General features: G+C 36.4%; 2 protein-coding genes across 3 annotated transcripts; both read left to right on the forward strand.

Annotated features, from left to right (window-relative positions):
• Positions 1–729: 729 nt before the first annotated feature.
• On the forward strand, positions 730–9,050 carry LOC138321029 (microsomal glutathione S-transferase 1-like). 2 transcript variants are annotated; one of them, XM_069264418.1, is made up of 3 exons: positions 730–967; positions 7,442–7,536; positions 8,481–9,050. In XM_069264418.1, the coding sequence occupies exons 1-3, from the start codon at positions 842–844 to the stop codon at positions 8,722–8,724; spliced, it is 465 nt and encodes a 154-aa protein (XP_069120519.1). In that variant the 5' UTR covers positions 730–841; the 3' UTR covers positions 8,725–9,050. The 2 variants fall into 2 exon arrangements, with proteins under 2 accessions (XP_069120519.1, XP_069120520.1); XM_069264419.1 differs by lacking the exon at positions 730–967 and adding an exon at positions 5,614–5,891.
• Positions 9,051–10,272: 1,222 nt separating this feature from the next.
• On the forward strand, positions 10,273–16,700 carry LOC138321030 (microsomal glutathione S-transferase 1-like). The gene is made up of 3 exons (XM_069264420.1): positions 10,273–10,443; positions 15,447–15,526; positions 15,761–16,700. The coding sequence occupies exons 1-3, from the start codon at positions 10,321–10,323 to the stop codon at positions 16,002–16,004; spliced, it is 447 nt and encodes a 148-aa protein (XP_069120521.1). The 5' UTR covers positions 10,273–10,320; the 3' UTR covers positions 16,005–16,700.
• Positions 16,701–20,138: the final 3,438 nt, after the last annotated feature.

Raw genomic sequence — 20,138 nt, forward strand, 5'->3', positions numbered from 1 at the left:
ACCATTTTTATCGACTTTAGCCATCCTTGCCCGACTGTTCACTTTAACATTTAATCATCAGTAATGGACATTGTGTATAAATCAGATTTGTGTTTAAATATGAGACACAATTCATATCGAATTTGTGAAAATATTTAGAGATTATTGTTTATATTGCTATGGAAAATAATTAAGACTTTAGATAAAGAGAGCTGCTGCACGAAGCGATAGATAGTCGAATTCACAGCTGAGGAGTCAAGAAAACAGCATTGCCATTTTGCAGCTCATGAACTCGTATGAAATTTCTTACATTCCGTATAGACTATTCACATGCTTTTGGCTATAGATATAGACATTTTCACTCTCTATATAAATAATACTGTGTCAAAGTATTACACACATATATATATAGAGAGAGAGAAAATGTTTATAGAGCCATACGCCTGTGGACTGTCTCACTGTCGCCACCATCATATTCTATTAAATTGTGAATACTAGCATGGTGAACGTATGAGCTATTTGATAGCATGGTGAACGTATGAGCTATTTGATATAACACTAATCGCTTTGTTTCCGGAATCCCTGGTTCTGTTGGTGTAGTTTCTTACGACAATCCACAAACACATATTGTATTATATTTGTCGCTGCTTAATCGGCTTTTGGACAGTACTATGTAACGTGTGTTGATGTCAACTACAGTTCTTTGTCAACATGACCGTGACACACGAGTGTTAACTCGTGGCCTTTATAGGCCACAGTAGATAGTTTGTCGGTCTATATTGTGTACTCGGAATACGTGTTCGTCGGTCTATATTTTGTACACTGAAGATCCACGTTTGTTTACGCTGAGATCTGCACAATCATGGCTGACACAGGACTGAGTTTTGACAATCCACTGTTTAAGCAGTTTGCTTTTTACAGTGGCGTTGTCATTGTAAAGACGATGTCGATGAGCGTTCTTACAGCTCTTAACAGAATAAGAAAGTCGGTAAGTAAAAGCTAGCATGATGAAATTGTATTGTCAAAACTCACAGTGAACTCTGAGCAAGTCACTCAGACCAGTTCTATTATTCATTGTTGATTAGACAAAAATGTACATTGCATATATAGTGACTTTTTTGTTAGTCTGTATATGAAATATTACACCTTATCTGCTATTTTGCTACTTTGCACATATATTGGTCCAAACTGATAAGGTTACAAGCACTCGCTGAAATATTCAACTTATACTTGGTTTTACATCCTGATGACAGACAGCTGGGCTCATATCACTTTACTAGCATGACGTAGGTATGAGTTGCAGGTATCGTGAAATATCCGTGGGTAACTGTAGTGATTTAGGTCGGATTTCGCATACCTCGAGAGATCAGTTTACATGTTTGTAGGGCAAAGCTGACCGTGCTGTCAATAACATGTGTTTATCAGATAAAATAACCATTTTGAAGCGTGGCGCTCAACAGTAAATCTCTATAAAAGAAGAAAATAGCCATGCAAATATGACCATGTGGAAGGTAACTGAATACATGTTATGATCACGTCAGTGGGTAATTGATTCATTAGATGTGGGTAACTGGAATGCAATGAAATAGTAAACTGTCTTGTAAGTACCACACAATCATTAACTGATATTAATATTTAAGTGTCGATGGACACACCTTTTTACGCGTAGATTATGTCAAATATGAATGAAACTATTCTGAAAAAAATACAAAACGCAGAATAATTCACATCCTTTGCTCCAACAAATTTAGATTACTTAGATGATTCAGTGAATAGTCGGACAAAGAAAAAAGTCTAAATGCGTTTATTTTCCTTCCTAAAGGCCTTACATATCAAAAGGCCAAAAAATCAAGGTCTGCTTACGTTGTCTAGTTTTTGACCAATGAAAGTATGTAAAAGCCCGATGTAATTTAGAACAGTTCTAAAAATGAATTCGCCTAACTGTTTGAAAGCAAGGTTACCTATCAACACGGACATAGCCAGGCCAATGGGGACAACCTACGTCACCGGAAGTGATATCGGACACACAAAAACATTGAAAAAAAGTCTAAATGCGTTCATGGTGGGTTAAAAAAATCCATTCAATAAAATTATTTTGGCGGGGTATCCATTGGAGTTGCATGAATGCGTAAATAACGACTATATGTACAATGCTGTAATATTCAGTTTTCGTAACTTTGGATGTGACCGTTACCCCTAAAGTTCTAAGTGTGACCGATATCACTTTCATAATTTCTAATTAAGCATCGTATATGATTCTAAACTAGCAGATATAATGAATGAAATATTTTCTTTCAACAGTCATATAATACTACTATTGCGTTCGCACGCAATAATTTTATTTATTTCATGTCCGCTCCCAGCCACCGTATAATACATATTAGTAAACGGGACAGTTTTGTGGCAGCAAAATTTATTTATTTGCAATTTATAACGTTTTAGTGAATAAAATGTGACCGATATTCCTGCTGTCGAAAAATATTGTGTCGGGGTGTTTACATAATCTGAGCTAGTTTGACGATATCTAATAATTTCCCAGAGACTCTAGCAATACACTGTCTTTGACGCACGATGGGTTTAGAAGATGCTAATTGCTTTTATGTCATAATTTCAGCCGATTTTCATCTTGAAGCGGGAGTTTTTTCATTGTTTTTGTGTGCCCGATATCACTTCCGGTGACGTAAGTTGTCCCCATTGCAGCCGAGAGGACGTTTTAGAATTCCTAAATTAATGAATATATAAATTAAATTTTCGCATGCAGAGCGAATTTGAAGGCAAATTTCATTTTTCTGTTTCATAAAAAAATATATACTGGATATATATTAACACTGTTTTTGCCGACATAAGCCTTCTTTTGCCCGACTATTCACTTTTAAAATACGCGAATCATAAGAAACTTTTATCTACATCAGTTGGTACAGCTTTAATTATATTCGCTATGCAAGGTTTTCAGTACCTCTCTGTCAAATATCATATAGGTATCACGATTTTTGTATGTATTAAAACGATTTCTTAAGTTTCAATTATTTTATATCAGACTGGCCGGTTGACATATTTCTGTTTCTTGTGTACAGATGACAAAAGACGTGTGCCGATAATAAATGACACTCTCAAGTGACAGCGATTTCAAATCATGCTTATTCACAATCACAATTAATTTATCAAAATGTATACTATGAACGGATCTGACACCTCGAAATGAATTATGAAAAGATAACCAAAGGGCTATGAAATATGCTATTTCACTTGTTAATTCTTATATGTACACCTCGTGTCGTCTTTGAAACTATGAAGGAAGGTAAATATTCAGAACACTAAATCATAAACAACGTAAACAACACATATACATGAGATCAGCATTTTATTAATAAATGACTGGTGTATTTGCTGTTTTTATTCGCCCATGCGTTTCTCAGAAGTATTCATTAAATGCAATATCAACCTCGAAATCAGCGGCAAAAAGCACTCAAGGAAACTGGAGTTAGTCCAGATACTATATTGCGAGTCCAGTAACCTGTGTCAAAATTTGATCGAGGAAATCTCGATCTGGCGTCATAATCTCCAACGCCTAAAGGGATTTTCCTTCTTCAATGACGTCAGTATAATTAAGTTTATAATTAATCTTTGAGACAACAATATAAAGTAAAATACGTTTAAACGTATAATTTCATTGATTTTCCAATGCATTGGTTTTGTTTCAAATCAATACCCAACTACACTAAACGTCGTTGTATATATTGTGACGTCACAATAACGTCAAGGTTTCACCCTGGGACATTAGCTAAAACTTGGAAACGCCCTCCCCATTGAAATACAACGAACACATATACAAATGTAATACCACATATATCATATTTAATGGCTTTTAATTGACTCTTTGTAGTAGTGTATGCATATCTAAAAACAAATCTTGATAGTTTACATATGTTGAACTTCTCTATTTCAAAAAATCACTCGTACATGTAATGCATCAATAGCAATTAGGGTTGAATTTAATATCTACTCCTCTCCGGTGATTGTTGAGCATTGACTTGAAGATGTTCACAATGTTGCATTTGACACTTCATTTGGTAAGCTATTCCACAGGTATCTGAGAATTAGTTACAGATTATATAATCATGGACTCACCAGAGTGCCCTAAGACCATTTTTAGACGTTTTAGAGCTCTAGATAAAAAACGATAAAAATCATGCTCTACATGGTACTATATACGAGCTAGGCTTATGTTGCAATCGCATTGGCTGACTATATACAGGTTCTCTTCTCGGGACGCATCGTAGTTTATCTGTTGCGTCAGCTACGCAGCAGAGACACATCGAAAAAGGGAAGATTGCAGCATATCTAGGCCTAGCTCATGCAAATATTAATTAGCGTCCGTTCAAGGTGTTTGTCATAATGGGGCTTGTATCGTCTTAATGACGGCATTTTGTATAGATGTGTAGGATGATTTCGAAAGGAAAATTATCGCTCTTTTTTTAACGGTAGTAACCGTTTTTATGACGATGTACCAAAAATGTGTTTTTATAGCCGCTAAAGGTAGGCGGGTTAGATATTTAAGTCTAAAAGCTTGCCACCCTTCTCGTATATAGTACCATGTAGCGTATGATTTTTACCGTTTTTTTCTCTAGAGTTCTAAAACGTCTAAAAATGGTCTTCGGGCACTCTGGTGAGTCCATGATTATATAATCTGTAACTAATTCTCAGATCCCTGTGATAAATCTTAGAATCATCGGCAAACAGCTTGGTGTTAGTTTCTGCGATGTTTGGTAGGTGGTTGATGTACATGAGGAACAAGACTGGTCCTAAGACACTACCTCGGGGGACCCAACTTGTCACTTTCGACCAACCTGACGTTTCTCCATTCACTTCTTGTTTTATCTCCATTAAGAAATCTTTTACCCACTTATGCACATTTCCAGAGATGCCAAAAGTTTTAAGCTTTCTAAGAAGTTTTTGGTGAGGCAATGTATCAAAGGCCTTTTGGAAGTCCAAACACAACATATCAACTGAATTACCTTTATCTAATTCCTTGGTTATATCATCCAAAACTTGAAGCAGCTGTAATGTTGTAGTTCGACCTTTCCTGAATCCGTACTGGTTGTTATTTAGTAGATGGTAACGTTCCAAATGGTCTATTACACTGTTCCTTGTGATCGAAGTTACAACAAATACAGGTGAGGCTAACTGGCCTATAGTTGTTTGATTTGTTTTTACTAACTTTCTTGAATAATGGTGTTATACAGGCCTCCTTCTATGAATTTGGTAATTTTCCTTGACTGAATGATTGTTGAAATGTAATTCTTAAAGGTATACTTATGGCCGATCTTGCTTCATATAATTTTTGGGTGAATTCCGTCGAGTCCGGGTGTTTTTGAAGTATCAAGTTGGTTAATTTTAAGCACTATTTCTTCATAGCCTATATATCTACATATGGCTCAGCTATAATACCATCATTCCTTTCCTGAATTGCTGGGATGTCTAGTAGATTTACTCTTGTAAACACCACGATGAAACACAAAAATAACTGGTTTAAATAGGGAATAAACCTAATTTTTATTCCTAGTATTTTTTCGTGATTCTTTCATTGACCGAGCTACAAACAAGGAAGTATGTCGATCATTGGATGTTATCGTTGACAGAGCGCTCCTTTATACCACAAGTCACATGTACGTGTAGAAGGTCGCCTATCCACCGTTCTGTATTCTGAACTTCGAAACTAAACTAGGGATCCTACACACTCACGTTACACACCGAGCAGGGGGACGATTCTGAGACACTGCACAATCATGGCTGACGAAGGGCTTAATTTTGCTAACCCGCTATTTAAGCAGTTTGCTTTTTACGGCGGTGTTGTCTTAGCGAAAACTATGACAATGAGTATCTTAACGTCTATTAACCGAATCAGGAAATCGGTAAGTAAGATGTGACGGCATAGACACATTTTCTACTTATGTGCACACTACACATCTACACTGTATATGAGTCACTAAATGAGCATCAATGCTATTGAATAGTCTTTGCTGAGAAGGTATAGTTTGTTGGCGAATCGATAGACCCAGCTATATGAAGGGACATAACTCTCACTCGATTCTGCGCGACATTATATTGTGAATCAAAAGTAATGTCCTGATAAATTTTCGTTGTTGGGTCAGGGTAAAAGTCGGACTGCTGGCAAATGCACAGAGTTATCAGAGCATTTTCGCTATGCGCATGCATACACCGAACAATTATATTGTTATGTTTATAAAAGTTATAATTCGTATTTGTACAATTGCAAATGTTTATTCATCATGAAAAGAATTTAATTTCGTCTTAAAGTGAATAGTCGGGCAAAGAAAACCAGTCTAAATGCGTTCATTGTTCTTCCAAAAGTTCTCACATATTAATACGACGGCCAAGTTCTGCTTACGTTTCCCAGTTCTGACTAATAAAATAAAGGAAAGTTGAAAGCATTTAAAGCGAGGCTGCGTGGAAATGTAACCATGGACATCGTCAGCCGGGAGGACTTTTTAGGATTCCTATACTTTATATTCATTTCTTCGTACGCAGACAGATTTTGGCGAGAGATTTTATTTTTCCATTTCATAAGAAATTATACTGGGTACATTCACACCATTTTTACCGACTTTAGCCATCCTTGCCCGACTGTTCACTTTAAACCATCTGGTCTTCACACCTACGGCTACCTTGATAATTATAAACAGTTGATGATTTCTTTTGAAACTGTCTTGAAACTCTCTTACACCCGTTTCATTAAAACGAAGTATTATGTGTTTTCCTTAAAGATGCTCCACCGCTGACAAATGGTATTTTTTCACTATCATAAACAGGAGCAGACGATTAAGTATTTTTCTTCAGTTACAAAAGTTACTTACTTTATACCATTACCACAGTTAAAAAGTTTGAGCTTCTAATTTTAATTCAAGTTAAAAATATGAAAAATAATTAATTGCATCCCGAAAAAATTCCGTAGCACTATATCCTATATGGAATGAACTACTGATTGCGCATGCACCAAAGGCGAAATAAAATATTTTATATTATTTTTTGTTTTAATTAGGCATATATATACACGATTAAACACCATTTTTGTTCAAATGAAGAATATCATTTATGCTCTGTCGGCGGTGGAGCATCTTTAAGTAATTGTATTTTATGTTACGAAATCACAGTGTCACATTTAAACATTCACTAGGTCGAATAGGACGAAAATACATACCCGTCTTAGTGTACTTTTCAGACGCACTATTATCTACATGTATTTAGAAGTCTTTGTAGAGCTACAATTTGAAATTACAGCTAGTCTAGAAGTCGACCTGCAATATCATTGGCTGGAGAGTGAATTAATTCAGGTAGCCAATAGAATTTCAAGTAAAATACTCGTACATATTCTTAAGTGGCAACTTGATTTCATAAAACCAAATGATGTCGATTGCTCATGTGTTCTACCTTTATTTGGCAGGTGTTTGCTAACCCCGAGGACTGTGCCATAGGGAAAGCCATGAACAGAGATGTGAAGCCGACATTAACCGACCCGACAGTCGAACGCATCCGAAGGTAATCAAGGCATAAATGTGTTGTCTATAAGGTGCCTCGGAGACAGTTTAAACATTTTTAGGCGTCTTCAAGACAATTGAAGCCAGTCTCGTAGTCTCGAAGTCAGTAAACTTTCATTTACCGAATTTATGAGACACTGGACCAGTTTGTATGATGTCTTATTGATAGCTCGAGGTAGATTATCGTTTTCCCCCTTTCGGACAGGGGACATATGGATAGCATATTTGTATGCCCCAAAGATATGGGTAAATTAACACTGGGCCGAGCCCTCAAGAGACTAATTATTCATAGATCCTGTCAATTTGGTTTCTATTGTTAATCATGGCATTTTGAAGCTACATTTCATATATAAAGTTTTCCTGATGTTGTATATAAACATCGTAAAAACAGTATACTAATATGTGTTTTACTATGGATTTAGGTGGTATTTAAGTGGTATTTACGTGTAAATATAATTTTAGTATTCGTTATCGTCCCGCTATTTTCCCACATTGTGAAATGTTATGGCTTACAAAAATTGTTGTACTTCCGCCATGTTTTACCGCGCCTCGTTTTCAATTTCGACATGTATGTGCTTTCAACATCTACGCTATAAGTCTTTTGCTGCTGGTTTTTTGCCAAGGTGTGCTGTGCCAGTTTTTTTTTTTTTTTTTTTTTTTTTAAAAAAAAAAAAAATTGTTTTGTGGTTACCTTTCTAGTTTGACTATAGGTTATATCCCATGATATTTGCAACACTCAATTCTGTTGTACTTTCATATTCCATACCGGTCTGTACCACTGTTAAGACATGTACTCCTTGAAGCGGTATTCATCGTTGCTTCTTTTATTAGATTATTGCAAATTGGTAATTTGTTCTTGTAATAATTTGTTTCAATCTTGGCCCAATTTTCAAATGACTGTTATATGAAGTAAACTGCATGGATACCCTTTTATCTTTGTTTCAGGTGTCATCTGAACGATTTAGAAAACGTTGTGACATTTGTTTTGGTTGGACTGTTATACGTTTCCAGTGGACCGGATCCGTCAACAGCTGTGACGTACTTTCGGATCTTCACCGGATGTCGGCTGTTACATACTGTTGCTTACTTAGGCCAAGTACCCCAGCCATCACGCGCACTGATGTTCGGCGGTGGCCTCACTGTCGCTATGTTAATGGCCGTTGATGTCATTCGCAAGGCTTCGTTCTAAATACGTACATATATGTATTAGATCAACGAGTTATTTTTATACGAGCATAATCTATTTTTGTATCTGTTGTTGCTTATGGATGCAGGAGATTGTCACCAAAGCGTCAGAGAAGCAAATTAAATGAGATTGTCCATGGCTTCAGTGTGGCATCGTCTCATCCCCGTATCACGTGTTCATTGATAATCATTTTTAAGACTTGACGTCTGGTCCTAATGCAACGTGTTGGCCTGTTTAAATTGTTATTACCAAATATTTGTGTAAATGTAAGCTAGAGACAAAATTGAGAGTAATAGGTTGTGTATAAATAATAAAAAAGCAAATATTTATTTGTTTATATGTTATATATTTACCTTGTTCTGATCCTCGATACTTGAGGGGTTACTATCATTGACGTTATATATATATATTCACCCCTGGACTATCTCTTTGTAAAATTGGAGGCAACAGAAGACACAGGTAATTTGATCCTTTGATGTACATAAAAGGAATTGTATAACGGTACACTGTTGTTGTCCATGATGCTATGAAGTTTTTAAAGGAAGTCACTGCAGGCCTATGATTGGTCAGTTATTGTCTCTTGTACTGCTTATAGTTTTACTATTTTAGATTCTATGGGTGTATATAACGTCAGTGATACATGAAGTACAATGTAACTCTTGGAGTATCAAAACCAGCAAGAAATAGACCAACTTTGCTAGACAAGGGTGTTCGGGACCGGAATATCGCACTGAATAACCTTGGCTTGTGAAGTTGGCTGTACACATTCCTGACCGTTTTAGAAAAGTAGAACGACAACCTAAGTTCAAGAGTCCGTCTTAAATAACATAATGCTGACCTCTGGCGTTTGAATAAAAGCTAAGATGAATTTATGACAAAATAAATCGACGTTAACGTAATGCTTTGGGGCTAGTTGAAAATGAACATTTTACCTTTGATCTTGAGTTGAAGGTCACAGTGACCTCTAAGAGTAGACCCCTCTATCCTATTTACACTTAAAAGTAAGGGAAGAGTCCTAACGCGTATCATATGTGTTTACATTGCATTTTTTATTCAATCAGACATTGTTGGCTTCTGATCTGAGTCTAGGGTTCTATCACAGGCGTCTGGCTCTATAGATATTTTCTCTGCCTATAGAGCGAAACGCCTGTTCTAAATTGTCGATGTATACCACACATACTCTGTGTGTTCCATACCGCAGCTTAGATATATAAATTAATGTCTTGTTCACAGCCCACGTGTAAAAAACTATTCTCTATCTTACCATCACTTGTACGTATGGCCTGGGTAAATGAGCACAACTAAACACAGGTAAAATACGAAAATGTTTATATAATTAGGTTGATTTTCTATTGTCTTACTTCATATCTATTCGCCAGAAAATAAAAAAAAATGGAAAGCAAATCAACCGTGTAGCGAAGTTGCTTTCTCAATACACTAGTATATACATGTGTACATATTGGTTTATTGTATGTGGTAATGTGTTCCGTATAATTCATCGTACTCATATGTGACCTTCCCCACGGGAGTGGAGTGCCCATATCCTTAATAACACACACACACACACACGCGGATGTAAACCGGACTGAAATTAACAACATGGCGGTACAACTTACATTTGACAACCCTGTGTTCGCACAGTTCGCATTTTATGGCACTGTATGCGTGTTGAAGACGATGGCAATGAGTATGATTACAATCTACCAACGATTGACAAGACAGGTATGACAACAGTATACTATAAAATACAGGTGATATTTCACTGAAAGGTAAAGTGTCCCAGTCCATTAGCTTGCCCCGGACACGCATACAGATTCTGTAATGGTCCGCAGTTTTTGTATAGTAGCCGTTGTCTTACGTACTTTGGCTGAACTTTGGCTGATAGCTTGTAAATCTTACTACTTGAAAGTATTTTCATATCCGTGGCAATTTTTGAACATGTTCAAAATTTGACTACGGTTCAAATAACCGTAGTATATCCTTAGTAAACCGTATTAGAATGTCATAGACCGTGTTAGTCCCTATCACAACCCTATTAACCCGAACTTATCAAGTATACAATGGTTTTGTTACGTATGAGTGCGGTTCAGCTACGTAAGTGATAACAAGGGTAATGAGACATCTCAATTTTATTGGAAAAAATAGTGTAAAGAGACCATAAGTACATGTATAGATAAATGGCGAGGACAATCTTACATACATGCTACTTGCAAATTGCTATTATATCCTTTCAGTTCTATAGCTCGTCATGTACATGATAACTGGACGATTTAAGTATCTTTCCCTCGTTGAAATTTCAGTGTTGTGATTATCTGAGGGAAATGATTTTTCGAATGCCAATTTGTCAGTGTCCAGTAACAACGTGTTTTACTTTTGTTACCAAAATGGCTCATTCTGTTGACTAACATCAGTATATCCGTGAAGACCCGTCGATATATCGGTGTGGAGTCGTGTCGGAACAGTATTGGACACTGCAAACTGGCTTTTTCCGGGGCCATCCGTAAATTTAAATCCATGGCACCGTCGAGATGATCCGTGAATGTGTGACCGGGGCTATGTGAACACATTCCGTACTTATCCATTATTGGTAAATAGCTCCTGGATATTCAGTCCCTTATTGCTGTCCTGTTCATGATATTCGGTCCCGAATTCTTGTCTTGTCTATGGTATTCAGTCCCTTATTGATGTCTAATCCTGGATATTCGGTGTCTAATTGCTGTCTTGTCCATTAAATTCGGTCCCGAATTCTTGTCTTGTCCATGGTATTAAGTCCCTTATTGATGTCTAATCCTGGATATTCGGTGTCTAATTGCTGTCTTGTCCATTATATTCGGTCCCGAATTCTTTTGTCTTGTCCATGGTATTCAGTCCCTTATTGATGTCTAATCCTGGATATTCGGTGTCTAATTCTTGTCTTGTCCGTGATATATTCGGTGTCTAATTGCTGTCCTGTCCATTATTATTCAGTCCCTTATTGCTGTCTTATCCTAGTTATTAGTTCTCTAATTGTTGTCTTGTCCATGATATTCGGTCCCTAATTGCTGTCTTGTCCATGATATTCGGTCCCTAATTGCTGTCTTGTCCATGATATTCGGTGTCTAATTGCTGTCTTGTCCATGATATTCGGTGTCTAATTGCTGTCTTGTCCATGATATTCGGTGTCTAATTGCTGTCTTGTCCATGATATTCGGTGTCTAATTGCTGTCTTGTCCATGATATTCGGTCCCTAATTGCTATCTTGTCCACGATTTTCAGTCTCTAATTGCTGTCTTGCCCATGGTATTGATATTCGGTCCCTAATTGCTGTCTTGTCCATGATTATTCGTCCTGTCTTATTATATTCGGTGTCTAATTGCTGTCTTGTCCATGATATTCGGTGTCTAATTGCTGTCTTGTCCATGATATTCGGTGTCTAATTGCTGTCTTGTCCATGATATTCGGTGTCTAATTGCTGTCTTGTCCATGATATTCGGTGTCTAATTGCTGTCTTGTCCATGATATTCGTCCATTATGTGCTATCTGTGCCTGTATTCGGTCCTAATTGCTGTCTTGTCCATGATATTAGTCTCTAATTGCTGTCTTGTCCTATGATATTCGGTGTCTAATTGCTGTCTTGTCCATGATATTCGGTGTCTAATTGCTGTCGTATCTATGATATTCGGTCCCTAATTGCTATCTTGTCCACGGTTTTCAGTCTCTAATTGCTGTCTTGTCCTAAAACGAATATACGTGCCCGGCCTACTAATACCTTTCGGCCGAGTACGAATTGGTCCCTATGTGTCGTAGTGGAGCACTGCCTATGAAAATCACTCATGCACAGTTTTCTATACTTTTTTTGTAGGTTTCCAATTATTTCATGCGTATGCATGCATTTACATATTATTTTTGTCCAAAAGAAACATAACTACAATTTTCAATATATACCGTACCACTCACACGACGTCATATTCACAATTTCTGAACTTGCCGTAAACATTCCCTAAATTCAGAAAGACCTTCTTATGTATTACGTAAAAAAAATAATGCCTCAGTGAGAATTTGATAATTTATGTGGTTCGGTTTTACTGCCTAGTAGGTAAACGATATCGAACAAGTACGATAAAATGCAAACAAACGTTTTATAATGGTTTGCATAATCATTACTTTGCTCCATTAGCAGTAATAGGCACCAACTGTAGCTCTAACGACGACACCATTTTCTGTCTAATAGTCTTTCGAGCTACAATATTGCAGCTATCTTGTCCACGATATGCGGTTTCTTATTGCTATCATGTCCATGATATTCGGCCCCTTATTGTTGTTTTGTGCACAATATTCGGCCCCTTATTATTGTCTTGTCCATGATATTCGGTCCCTAATTGCTGTCTTGTCCATAATATTCGGTCCCTAATTCTTGTCTTGTCCATGATATTCGGTCCCTAATTCTTGTCTTGTCCATGATATTCGGTCCCTAATTCTTGTCTTGTCCATGATATTCGGTCCCTAATTGCTGTCTTGTCCATGATATTCGGTCCCTAATTCTTGTCTTGTCCATGATATTCGGTCCCTAATTCTTGTCTTGTCCATGATATTCGGTCCCTAATTGCTGTCTTGTCCATGATATTCGGTCCCTAATTCTGGTCTTGTCCATGATATTCGGTCCCTAATTCTTGTCTTGTCCATGATATTCGGTCCCTGATTATTGCCATGTCGATGGTATTTTGCCCTTATTGTTTTCCCCATGATATTCTGGCCCTACTTGCTGTCTTGTCCATGATATCCGGTCCGTGATTCCTGTCTAGCCCATGATATTCGATCCCTGATTATTGCCTTGACCATGATATTTGGTCCCTTATTGTTGACTTGTCCATGATATTTTGTCCCTAATTGCTATCTTTTCCATGATATTCGGGCACTGATTGCTGTGTAGCCGCCCATGCTATTCTGGCCATATTTGTTATCTTTCCCGTGATATTCGGTCCCTAATTATTGTCTTATCCATGCTATTCCTGGATATTTATTCTGTCCCTGATTGCTTTCTTGTCAATGATATTCAGTCCCTAATTGTTTTCCCATGATCCTGGATATTTATTCGATTCTTGATTTTTGTTTTGCCCATGATATTCAATCCCTTATTGTTGTATTGTCCATGATATTCGGTCCCTGACAGCTGTCTTGTCCATAATATTCAGTTCCTAATCGCTGTCTTTATTTGATAATCAGATCCTGTTCGTTGTCTTGTCACTAATATTCGTCCCAGGCTTGCTAACTTGTCCTGGATATTCTGCCCCTAATTGTTGTCTTATCAATGATATTCGGGCCCTAATTGCTATCTTGTCCATGATAATCCACCCTTATTGCTGTCTTATCAATGATATTCGGGCCCTAATTGCTATCTTGTCCATGATAATCCACCCTTATTGCTGTCTTATCAATGATATTCGGGCCCTAATTGCTATCTTGTCCAAGATAATCCACCCTAATTGCTGTCTTACCAATGATATTCGGGCCCTAATTGCTATCTTGTCCAAGATAATCCACCCTAATTGCTGTCTTATCAATGATATTCGGGCCCTAATTGCTATTGCTATCTTGTCCAAGATAATCCACCCTAATTGCTGTCTTATCAATGATATTCGGGCCCTTATTGCTATCTTGTCCAAGATAATCCACCCTAATTGCTGTCTTATCAATGATATTCGGGCCCTAATTGCTATCTTGTCCAAGATAATCCACCCTAATTGCTGTCTTATCAATGATATTCGGGCCCTAATTGCTATCTTGTCCATGATAATCCACCCTTATTGCTGTCTTATCAATGATATTCGGGCCCTAATTGCTATCTTGTCCATGATAATCCACCCTAATTGCTGTCTTATCAATGATATTCGGGCCCTAATTGCTATCTTGTCCATGATAATCCACCCTAATTGCTGTCTTATCAATGATATTCGGGCCCTAATTGCTATCTTGTCCATGATAATCCACCCTAATTGCTGTCTTATCAATGATATTCGGGCCCTAATTGCTATCTTGTCCATGATAATCCACCCTAATTGCTGCTGTCTTATCAATGATATTCGGGCCCTAATTGCTATCTTGTCCATGATAATCCACCCTAATTGCTGTCTTATCAATGATATTCGGGCCCTAATTGCTATCTTGTCCATGATAATCCACCCTAATTGCTGTCTTATCAATGATATTCGGGCCCTAATTGCTATCTTGTCCATGATAATCCACCCTAATTGCTGTCTTATCAATGATATTCGGGCCCTAATTGCTATCTTGTCCATGATAATCCACCCTAATTGCTGTCTTATCAATGATATCCGGGCCCTAATTGCTATCTTGTCATGGATGTTGGCCCTTGATTGCTGGCCCCTACTGATTGCTATATATTCCTGCTCATTTTGTTCACACATGTAGATATGGCTGACCCCAGCTTCAGGGTGAGCACTGAATACCCATGATTAGAGAAGCTGGGTCGGACTATACTAATTTTGTTCGTTTATTATGCTGTTTTAAGAAGTGACTTGAAAAAGTGCCAAGATGTATATTATGATGCAGATTTGATTACTAACAGTCGAACAGTTTGTTCCGTCTAAACGGGAAAAAAAACCCAGTAGACAATCAGTCACAGATATTTGTAGTTTCCTAGTTAGACGTACTCTATTGTTACTTTGTTTCTCTGAATCTCCACGATCACTTCCTCCTTGGTTGTTGATGCTGTGATTGTTTTACAGGTCGTAGCCAACATGGAGGACAGACTTGTCAAGGGACAGAAGACTGTTTTCAATGATGTCGTTGTAGAACGAACTAGAAGGTAAGTTGTGCAGCGGCTTAGATTCTTTATTGTTGTTATCACGAATCCCTATATTAATGAAACGCACATAAATTTCTGTGAAAAATACCGTCTGTAATTACTCTTAATTAAAGGTCGTAACTTTTTGTCGGTTGACGATGTTAATCTAATTTATAAACTTTATTTTGTTTTGAGTACTCTTTATTACTTGTATTTCAATCCACAGAAATATACTCAGTCTTTAATTCTCTTTAGGTGTCACCAGAATGACATAGAGAACGTTTTCCCTTTCATCCTTGTTGGCGGATTGTACGTACTGACCGGACCCGACCCGTGGTGGGCTGCCTTCCACTTCCGGTTGTTTACCGGATGTCGACTTTTTCACACAATAGCTTATCTATTTGCCATTCCTCAGCCTGCCCGTGCATCCATGTTCGGAATAGGGTGGTTTACTATTATTTCCATGGGGGTATCTGTCTTATTGCGCGGGAGATTCTGAGCAAAGGGATATTTAAATATAATTTGACGATAAAAACAGAGAGACGAAGGAATTAGCGTATAGAAACAGGAGTAGGCAGGGTGATGAAGGGAGTAAATCATTATATGTGAATCTAATAACTACAGCACATCTCATCGACCACTTGGAGCTAGTTTGAGTACACAGGGACGTAAAAGTGTTTATGAATTACAACAATAACAGGAAGTAGTAAGTCGTTTATAGTGTCTAATGTCACAAACACAGATATTTATTGGCATGCTGACAAATCCAATCGTGATACATATTTCCAGATTCATAAAATTATATGAATAAATCGAAACGCTATGAAATATATTCAAATGTACATAATATCCATTCAAATGTCATAATTACAAAAAATATATATATATTGTCTGTTTAGGGTTACATCGGCAAAAAAAGGTCGGTAGGTAGGCATGTTTTTTTTTTTTTTTTTTGTAGTGTCTTTCACTCTAAAATATTGGCCGGATTTGGAACCGGAGTCTGAGATCGAAATCGAGACTTTTAATTTTTTTTTCGTAGAAAAGTGGAAAAAATAATTAGGTTCGGTCGGGTCTAACAGACATATTTTTTGTTTGGCCTAATATGTCTTTTTCTAATCCTAAATATTCCATGTTTTGTATGTACTATGTACATATATCTCGAAATATGAATAAAAAAAATCTGTTAAAACTAAAATGGCTTATTTTTACCAAGATACAATTATTGCACGTTTAAGATTTCATATTGTACATATCTTATGAGATATTTTTGCATTATCTTTAACCCTTTAAAACAGCAATTTAGTTATAATCATGTATTGAATTTTGGGGTACGTGTAATGCATCTGAAATAAACCAGTTCTAATGAAAGTTGGGAGTAGCTGGTCGATTTGAGGTTAGTTTTACTCGCTATACACATCTGCTTGTAGCTACATCAATTCTTCCTTTTATCTTCTTATAGGACGTAGAACAAGTTTTATGAAGTGTTAAATTTTGCTTTCAAAGTGGATAAATGTGAAAATTTCACTTCACTGAATTTTCTCTTTATTTAAATATATTTTTTTCATCGAATGAAGATATGTTATACGTTTTGTAATATAATCAAATATATATCATAATCTAATTATAAAGATAGAATATACCATTTCGTTACATTGCTCTATCTTTCATTTCAAAGTCACTTGTAACCTACATGCGATTTCAAAGAACGATAACTCTGACAGCCTTGGAGGCCTCTGACCTTGTGCTCTACCATTGTGAAATGTTTGCTACCAATTAAATTTCAAATTAAAAATGAAGATGGAAGATACTTCGACATCACATTGATATTACGCGGGTTTAGAATAGAAATAGAAATAAACATAAAATATTGTAAAGTTCTATTTAAACTGACATATTTTAAAGTCTATACTCATGGAAACAAAATTTATGAATTCTGAGTTCTCCTGGGTCGTATTATCTATATTAGAAATTACAACGTACACGTTTCTTTTATTTAAAAAATGGACTGACTTTGGACAATGGGGATTATCTGGATTATAACGTTGCCCATATGTTCTGTTGTGTTCTCGCCTTTGTTATCAGCTATAGAGGTCAACTGTCAATCTATATAGAACTTGGGGGGGGGGGACCCCAGAGATTTTCAAACGAAATTGTCAGAAGACGTAAATAAGCTAGTTTAAACTTATTCATCATTTGGCAATCGATTAGGCAATGTTAATTTTCAACATTGATACGTGTTTATTCAATCGCAACATTTCTGAGAAATTTCCATCAATCTTTTCGCAGTCCATTATTTCCAAGAATTGACGGAAAATTGTCGCAATCGATATTGTGAACCGATTCAACTGACCTCTTCTGCACGTGTTATAATACCTGACAGTTATGTTACCATTGCTCCAAGCAAAACCTGTTGACTGAACAGAACATCTTATTACCTCACCGATTCTCTCATTAAACTCCTTAATTGACTACGTTGCACAGAATCAAACACATGGCTTATTATCATACACATGTATCTGCAAGTAACATAATAGAACAGTTCACGTGTTGTGTGGAATACGATCGATACTGACATTGTGAATTTGCCTGTTAAAGTGATTATATAAACTGTTTATTGTACGGCATAAACACCATTAAGGAGCTGCTCTGGTAAGGTTTCAGTCTCGTTGAAGTCTCGTTTCAACTTTAATCAAAGAGTTTTTGTGATTTTCAAAAACTAATTCTCTCAAGTTGTAGCAAGTTGCCATATAAAAAAGATGTTACAAATTTAGACTTCTATTGCTTGTAGAATTTTTTATACACAAATTTTAATAAATGACCAATTTGGCGGCCATTTTGAAAAGGAACATTTCTTACACTTTGCAGAGAGGTGAAATTTTACACTTTTTGACTTCAATATTTTTACGTAACTCTCCGGTGCAACAACATTTTTAGCTATATCAAGTTATTTTTTGGCTGTAAATTTTGTTAGGTTCACTGAGATGAAAATGATAAGCATTTAAGGTTGGAATCATAGCCTATTAGGTTTAAGTTTTTTTATTTGAGTAAAGATAAAGTGATTTTAGTTTTTCGCAAAAAATGCTGAAAAATCACAAATTTTATATCGGGACAAAAAATCAGGTATACTGACCCCCTATCTTTATAATGTTTTTTTTAAAGAGCAACGTTTTTTCTTTTGAACTGCAAAATTTTAGATAAAGGTAGTTTTCAGAACTTTTTCTTTGAAGCGTTGAATCTGCCAAAAATTGTTATAAACGGGATATTTTCATCTTCAAAATAAAGGGTTAGGGGTAACATATACAACTATTTTGAGCATACATAATGGGTTGACTATGTGGTATTATCATTTTCTTAAAGAAAACATTTTGGGAATATTCATATATATCAGACAACTAATTTGCAAAATATTGCCTTACCTTGTCGTGTGTATGCTCAAAACAGTGAAATTCCGCTAAAATTACAATTTACCCCAAATAGCCATCTTTGATTCATACTAGCTCAAAATCAAGCACACCACCTTATTATTTTTATTACATTTTAACTTTGGTATGAATACCTATTTCCAAAAATCTATATTAAAAAAAGTTACTCATTAGAAAAGTTTTACTTTTCACCAGAGCAGATCCTTAATACATATATATTCTTCTTTCCGTGCTCTGATCAACGTAAAGTAAAAGCCTTTGATCATTATTAAGTGTGGTTTAAAAGTAAAATTGAATGGTTTGATATAATCAAATAATCCCGCGGTTCTATCAGAATAGGCGGGATTTATTTGTCTTCTCGGCACGTGAGAATTAGCACGTGCAGTAAGGCGTAGGTATTACACGTAGTGTCATCGACTGGTCATTCTCTAGAACGAATATACTTACCCGGCCTACTATACTTTCAGCCGGGTACGAATCGGTCCCTATGTGTGTCATAGTGGAGCACTGCCTCCGAAAATCACTCTATACTTTTTCGTAGGTTTCCAATTATTTTATACGTATACATTCATTTACATATTATTTTTGTCCAAAACAAACATAACTACCATTCTTAATATCTACCGTACCGCTCACAAGACGTCAAATTCACAATTTGTGGGACTTGCCGTATAAATTCTCTTCAGACAAATCTTCATATGTATTATGTAAAAAAAATAATGCCTCGATGAGAATTTGAAGACGACACCATTTTCTGTCTAAAAGTCTTTTTAGCTACAATATTGCAGCTAGTCATCTCTAGCCGTGCGGACGAACTTTTAATAATTCACCGGCATTGAAAACAATAGATTCCTCAACTATAAACTCCGTAGTTGGGGGCAAGTTTAATGTGCTATCAAGGAATGTCAGAATGTTATTCTTGAAAATATTTATACTTTAAAATCTGGAAGACTTAGGAAAGAAAGCGTAGCAATGGCCCAAAGAGATATTTCGGCCGACTAGTATGCCAAGTTTCAAAAGACCTGTTGTGTAAAAAGACTCACAAATTTAAAAGCAAAGCTTACGAGGACCAATACAAATTTAACCAAAAAGTTAAAGCGAAAATGGCGGAAGCAAAACATTGTGCACAGAAAGTTGGAGAGAAGGCACGAGCCAAGATTTTAGAAGGCGTGAGGCTGAAGGATGCAGTTAATGAAAAGCTGCATGAGGCT

The sequence above is a fragment of the Argopecten irradians genome, chromosome 4 (genome assembly GCF_041381155.1).
Source record: "Argopecten irradians isolate NY chromosome 4, Ai_NY, whole genome shotgun sequence".
Classification (NCBI taxonomy): domain Eukaryota; kingdom Metazoa; phylum Mollusca; class Bivalvia; order Pectinida; family Pectinidae; genus Argopecten; species Argopecten irradians.